The following is a 7441-nucleotide window of genomic DNA, read 5'->3' as shown; positions in this document are numbered from 1 at the left end:
GGACAGGCATTTTGGGTTTTCATGAGCTGTATGCCATAATCATCAGTATTAAAACAATTAAAGACTCTTCCACTCCTGGTGAGAGGCGCCGAGCAGGAGTGGGCATACTTGTTGCCCCCCATCTTGGTGCCTGTTCGTTGGGGTTCACCCCAGTGAACGAGAGGGTGGCCTCCCTCCGCCTACATGTGGGGGGACGGGTTCTGACTGTTGTTTGTGCTTATGCACCAAACAGCAGCTCAGATTATCCACCCTTGTTAGTCCTTGGAGGGGGTACTGGAGAGTGCGCCTCCTGGGAACTCCCTTGTTCTGCTGGGGGCCTTCAACGCTCATGTGGGCAATGACAGTGAGACCTGGAAGGGTGTGGTTTGGAGGAACGGCCCCCCTGATCGAAACTCGAGTGGTGTTCTGTTATTGGACTTCTGTGCTCATCATGGATTGTCCATAACAAACACCATGTTCAAGCATAAGGGTGTCCATATGTGCTCTTGGCACCAGGACACCCTAGGCTGCAGTTTGATGATGGACTTTGTTGTCGTCTCATCTGATCTGTGGCCACATGTCTTGGACACTCGGGTGAAGAGAGGTGTAATAGGACATATATCTGTGATATATTATCCATAAATTAAACGGATTCATTCATTTTTCTGGACTGAATAATATCGTGCATTGAAATTAAAATGTAACGTGAGGCGTTAATTTTCTTTGACCCATCAAATGAATGCGGTCATTTATTAACAGAATCAAAGTTTAACATCAAACATTTACATTAATTTGGCAATTTGATTTCAACAACAACATAATTAATTAGCAAGCTTTACAGTCAGGAAAACCATACGGCCATGGTTTTCCTTTGCTTCACAACAGACATTTCTGAAAATATCTGGATTAATTACTAGCAAAATAGAAGAGTTTAAAGATGGAAATTGAAGTTTAAGTTGAGAGAGATGGGTGAGGGAATTTGTCTGTTATAACCAGAACAACACGCTCCTTCTGGACCCAGCTTAACCAACGGTACACTTTGCGGTTGAAGATCGACTCTTTTACCTTGGCAGAGGATAATTCCGACTTCGGTGTAGAGTTGCCTTCAAACGCTCTCCAGCGTCTCCGTAAGGATAGAAGGGAACCGTTCGGAGTCGTGAGATCATCCCAGAACAGACTTCTTCATAATTCCTCTGAACTTCTCTCGTTCAGCTTAGTCGCAGTTGTTCTGAGCATTCTGCATTCCAGCATTCTGAACTCTGCTGCTCTCGGAACTAACTCACAGCATTCTCTCAGCGTTCTTCTCCCAGCGTTCTGCTTGAACTAGGAAGTGTTGAACCCTTTAAGGAGTTCTGTTTCCGGTTCATTTTGAGAACTTCCTGATTGGTCGATCAATCGAACAGGGGTGTGTTTTAGTGATGTAAGAGGTTATTAAAAGTCAAGGAAAAAGATTAAGTTTGTTTAAGAACAGACAGAAAATGTTTTTGAAGGACCCAGACTTCGTGGAGTCAATTCTCTAATATCTTTCTGTAAAAGTTAAACATGACATTTCTTTCCAGTAAACTTACAGTTGACCGAAACTTGACCTTTGACCAACATCACAACTTGCTCATTTCAGACAGAAGATCAAGAAGATGCATCATTACTCTGTAACACATTTTCACTTGATTTCTACTTTGAATGAGGATTAAAAATCACTAATACTGTTTCACAGTTGATTTAAATTGAGTAGTTCACTTCAACATTTAAAAATGGTTTGAACTAAACACACTTTGATTATCAAAACATTTGTAAAATAGTAATGATAATAGAAAAGAGAGTGTTCTTTCAATTGATCAGTGCAGGACACACTTAGAAAGTCTCTGGATGAACTTAATTTTGTGTTTCTGGACTCAAATCAATGAAATACAGCTCCTGTCCCAGGAAGGCCCTCAAGGCCAGATTTGACCTGAGGCTTAGTTCACTACAGAGGGGCGGAGCTCAGGCAAAAATTCGGGTGTGGAAGGAGTTCGGAGGAGTTCGTTGCAATAGATTGCTGTATAATTGTTTGTCGACGATCGTATAATGTGCTGCATGCACACCTTGTTTTAGTATTTTGGGTTTAGGTTCAGATAATGACATTATCAGTTGTTCGTCTAAGGCTGTAGGGGGGATGGGAAGTCTGAGATTGTCATCATTGTATATTCCCATGCAATGATGACAATAGTTCTCTGCATTTAACCTGTCACACCTGAAATGCACCCAGGTGGAGCTGTGGGCATATATTTAAACACCCGGGGAGCAGTTGGGGATTAGGTGTCTTGCTCAGAGACACCACGACATGTGGGAATGGCTGGGAGTCGAACTGCGACTTTCTGGTCCGAGCTCAGCTGCTGTACCACCTCTACACCATCTCGGCTGCTGTATTTTATGATTCTAAGACGGAAAGATCCAGACATTGTTTTTGTTTTATTATCCTGTTTTGATAAACCTTAAAACTGAAACGTAGCAGGTTGGTTCTCACGACTGTACATAAACTTACTGGTCCTTTTGAACTCATACTTGCAGCTTCTAAGTGCAATAATAATTTCAGAGCTGGGTGCAAATCTGTTTGAAAGTGGATCTTGTGTTCTGAAATAAGTTGCTTGTGCTTGATGTCAGGTTGGAGATCTGAGCGAAGCTCTGAAGAACTCGCAGCAGGAACTGTCCGCTGTCAGCGACAAGCTAATACAGAGGGAGGAGGACGTCAACACACTGCGCAATGGTACACACACTCTCTCTGTTAGTTACTGCACGCTGCCGATGGTGAAACTCTTAAACTCTCAGGAAATAATAATGTAATGTACAACTTATTACCTTTTGGAGCTAACCCAGTTCATAATCGCTGCCTTAATTGATTGACACTGGCCATCACAATAATGTCTATTGCTGTGAGTTTTACAGATTGGTGTGGAAGCAGCAGTAGTGCAGCCTGAGCATAAATGTTAGTGGGACAGACATTCATTTCCTGGATCACTAACAACAAATAATTTACAATTTGCGTTACATTTTCAGTAAAAACAGACAGGATATGTGTTGTTTAATATTTATTTACGGTATTTTTATTTTTTCACAAAAATGTCGCCTCATGTCTCCCTCCCGTGGATCGAGGTTGTGTCTCATGAAGACGGTCTTTTCTAATAATCAGAGAAGCGATGCCTCCTGCACCCACCTCCACCTGAAACCGTGGAGTTTTTATTTTAACTATAAAATAAAAAAGACGGGTGCACAGCTTTCTGGATTGTGCTTCTCATTTTTGGTTTGAAGTAATAATTCTGCAGAATTACTAATTTTGCTCATTTAACAAAGGTAAATGAGCAAAAAGCTTCTGTGAAGTAAATCTAAAAAATGTTGGAGAATGGCTCAACACCTTAACTCTAATGAGACTCAAACCCACGACCTCGGGATTTCGACACTGAAGCTCTGACCACTGAGCTGTCGCAGCCACACCCTTATAAAAGCCACATAGCTTGTTTAAGAAGATCCACCATGTTGGTGAAAATGTCCCGGTCTTTATCTCCCCTGTTTGTCCCTCTGGCTGCATTTCCTTCCTGCATTTGATGAGCTCAGCTCAAGTTTAAGCCCCTAGTATGCTCTTGTGTACGTCCGTCCGCGTGAAGGTACGCGTGTACGTACGCGGAGGGTTGAGACTTCATGCTCGAGCGTCCACCCTGAGCAGCTGCAGAGCAGCTTCGCAGACGAGGGGCGTTTAATTTCAGGACAAATTGAGGTCGCCGATTGGTCATTCGCTGACACGCCTACTAGATTGATTGACGGGTCGAAAAAAAAAAAAAAAAAAAAAAAGAGCTGGCAGCCGCAGCGGTGTTTTGTGTTTATATGTTGTTAATAAAAAGATCTAAAAAAATTTTAAAAGTAGGGAGCACTTGCCCTGCAGCCCACACATCAGACCAGTCCACCAGGAAATCTCCAGACCCTCCCACAGCCACACTGGATCTGATTTTAATTCTCTCGTGACAAATTCCTTCATTTCTCACCATTTCAGTCATGGCATCAACAGAGGAGGAGGAGGAGATCACTGCCTCTTGGAAACAAAACAAAAGAAAAGGTCAGATCAGAGATGAAGAAGGGGAATTCAATACATTTATGTCGCATACAAAACAGTCCGTCACCGGGCAGTTTATTGTGCAACACCGCGTATGCGGTCGTAAAAATTTAGCTTTGCGCGAACATGCCCTGCGGTACGCGCATACCTCTGCGTACGGACGTACACGGGAGTATACTGGGGGCTTTAGTGTTAGCAGTGGTTATTGATGCACTAAAACCAGCTGAACGTGTCCACGGGGCGGATTGGTTGTTCCCCCACTGAGACTGTACTGGAGCTGTCCGTTCTCATCACATGGGGCGACTGTGGCTGAGTGGTTAGAGCAGTCGTCCTCCATTGCAAGAGTTGGGGGTTCAAATCCACCAGCAGTCACATGCTGAAGTGTCCCTGGGCCAGACACTGAACCCCTCATAGTCTCTGATGTGTGTCCCATCAGTGTTTGAATGTGGTAAAGCTCTGATTAGTCTCTTTAGAATGATTTGTTCAATTAGTTTTGTAGAGATCTAGTATAGAGCTGTATGAATGGGTAAATGAGGCACAGATTGTTGTAAAGAGCTTTGAGTATCTTGATCAGTTAGAAAGGCGCTATACAAGTACAGTCCATTTACATGTTCCAATCCGCTTGACGAACGCAGTCAGTGACATGTACCTCCGCTGCGGAGTTGGTCCGGGCCGGATTTATTAGGCCCAAATGCAACCCTAGGTGGCGGTGCTCGAGTGCGTGACCGCCGAGATCCTGGACCTAGTGGGAGGTACAACTCGTGACAGTGGGAGGACCGAGATCATCTCTTGGCACCTGCAGCTGGCTGTCTGAGGGGCTCAGCAGGCTGCTGGGAGGAGTGACAATTGCTCAGAAGTTCTGCCCGGAATTCGAGCGGTCCTGCTGCCCGTGGGGACCAAGAGACCCACCAGGTCTGGGTGGACCGGTTGGAATGTGCAGCATTTCTTCAGATCTGCTGTAAGACAGACCGCTACAAGAGATCCTTCCTGCCCACAGCCATCAGCATCTAGAACAACTCTTTAATGAAACCAGGATGATGAGTTACAACAACATTTAATTTATCTCTGGGATTAATAAAGTATTTCTGAATTTAATTTAAAAATACACAGAACAAAAAACAGTACACAGCAAGCTAAACAAGTAATTTATGTTTATTAGGAGGAACTACTTTGTTTGGGGGAAATATTTTTCAGATGGGGCCCTTATGGACCGGCCACCCTGCTCTGAGCTCTAACGTCTGAGATCTCACATTATTGCAAGAGATATTCAGCCTTTTTCAGTCAGGTCATCTGGACAGTTTTTTTTTTTTTTTGTGCTGAAACGTTTCACCTTCCATCCAGAAGACTTCAACAACTTACTCCAAAGTGGAACAAACCAGTTATGTTGATACTAAGATGGTCTCTTTGGCACTCCTCCTCCTCCAGAACTGGCCTTCTCCCTCGTCGACAGTCATGTCAAACTGGTTCAAAACCAGATGACCTGACTGAAAATTGTTGGATTGCACACCTGGATTACTGAGCATGGACTTTGTTGCAAGAGATGGTTTATAACATATTTAAGGTAATATCAAAACAGCTACACTTCCATCATTTGCTCTCATCTTAGTCTGAACTGTTCAGTGTCCTAAGACGACTTCTGTTGTGACTTGGTTCTACATAAATAAACTGAACTGTGGCATAAAGGTGGTGGGTGACTTCAAGGAATGGTAGGCCTTTAGTTTTAAGGAGTATTCTGATTTTGTTTTCTAAGTTTGTCACATTTAATCCTTGCATAATTGTAACTTATTAGCCATAGTTGGTAAATTATATATATATTTTGATCAAAGTTAAATAAAAATGAAAAGTAATGGTGTATAAAAAGTGTGTGTTTTTGCTGTGTTGTTGCAGAGGTGCAGAGTAGGCAGGACTGTGTGCGCCGGCTGCAGGAGGAGGCTGAGCAGCTGAGGGGTCAGCTGCAGCAGACGGAGCTCCACAAAGAGTCGCAGCTGAGGAGCGTGAGGGAGGAGCTGCTGGCTCAGACGCAGCAGCTCGACGGCTGCCAGGCGCGGGTCAGCACGCTGCTAAACATTTCAACACACCCGAACCAGAGCTGCCGAAAACTAAATCTGTTCAGAGACATTCAGCCTGGCTCCGGTTTAATAAAGACCAAGTTCAGGACTGTTTACATGTGAAGCCTCTCTCATGTTTGTTGTCCAGATTTCCTTCCTGGAGGTGGAGGTGGAAACCCTAACAGAACAGCTTCACAGCCCTGAGGTTTGTGAGGAGAATCAGAACGGCAGTGTGACCGTGGACGACCTGGATCACCTCCAGAGGGTCAACAGAGAGCTGGAGCAGCAGCTCGGTGACAAGAACAGGGTCAGACATCGTTTTCCTTCTCTTCTTCTAGAACTGTGCAAATAAATGCCCAAACATAAAGCCACGTGCTGTTTCTGCAGACCATCAAGCAGCTGCAGCAGAGACTGGCAGAGCTGAAGAGAACTCTGCAGAAAGAGCTGGTGAGAACTTGATTTTAATTTAGCCTCGAACCATGAGCCTGACTTCATGTTTGTTTGAACGTGGCCTTCACTGTGGCCTTGTGTCTGTCCCTTCTCTTCAAGAAACTGAAGCCCGACACTGAAGCTGAAGGGAAGGAGAAGTCACCTGAAAGCAGGTCAGAAAAACAAGAGAGTGTTAATCCGGACCCGCCCCCAGCGTCCGCTCCGAGCCCCCCAACCTCCAACACCACAGTGACCAACACCTCAGACCTCAACGACTCCAGAGAAATCAACTTTGAGTATCTGAAGCACGTCGTCCTCAAGTTCATGTCCTCCAGAGAGGCTGAGGTGAGTCATCTGTGTGTGTGTGTGTGTGTGTGTGTGTGTGTGTGTGTTACACAACAGACTGACTGTGTGTGTGTGTGTTACACAACAGACTGACTGTGTGTGTGTTCTGCTCTGCCAGGCGTATCAACTCATCCGAGCTGTTTCTGTGTTGCTGAACTTCACTCGTGAAGAAGAGGAGATGCTGAAGCAGACTCTGGAGTACAAGGTCGGTGTTTCTTTAATGCTCACTATGTTCAGTCTTCACCTCAACAAACCAGTTAAATGATGTCCAGTCGAAGGCTCGGTCCAAATGTTCAGTTGCTGTTTGTCAGCAGTAACAAGTTCTGAAACATCAAGATTTATTTTCTGTGGTTTCTTTCTTCCACAAGAGCAAAGGTTACGTTCACTCTGAGTTCTGGACTCACATTTCCAAAACTGTAGTTCTGTCTCTGTCCCCAACTCACAACTGGGAGAAAGTTTCTCCAAAACGAAGCGCAATTTATTTAAAGAGTTCAGAAATATACATAAATGAAGCATTAAGGCCAAGATGAATCAAGGCCTGAAGAACAAACCAAAGTAT

The 7441-nt window shown here is 44.4% G+C and overlaps 1 protein-coding gene across 1 annotated transcript; it reads left to right on the top strand.

Annotated features, from left to right (window-relative positions):
* The first annotated feature begins 6241 nt into the window (after positions 1 to 6241).
* Positions 6242 to 7147, top strand: LOC119413714 (golgin subfamily A member 1). Its single transcript, XM_037680768.1, has 4 exons — positions 6242 to 6415; positions 6496 to 6555; positions 6658 to 6882; positions 7001 to 7147. The coding sequence occupies exons 1-4, from the start codon at positions 6242 to 6244 to the stop codon at positions 7145 to 7147; spliced, it is 606 nt and encodes a 201-aa protein (XP_037536696.1).
* The last annotated feature ends 294 nt before the right edge of the window (positions 7148 to 7441 follow it).

This window comes from Nematolebias whitei, chromosome 8 (genome assembly GCF_014905685.2).
Source record: "Nematolebias whitei isolate Nwh7 chromosome 8, NemWhi1, whole genome shotgun sequence".
In the NCBI taxonomy this organism is placed as follows: domain Eukaryota; kingdom Metazoa; phylum Chordata; class Actinopteri; order Cyprinodontiformes; family Rivulidae; genus Nematolebias; species Nematolebias whitei.
Note: the sequence above shows the minus strand (reverse complement) of the source record. Positions and strands in the feature narration are given on the sequence as shown.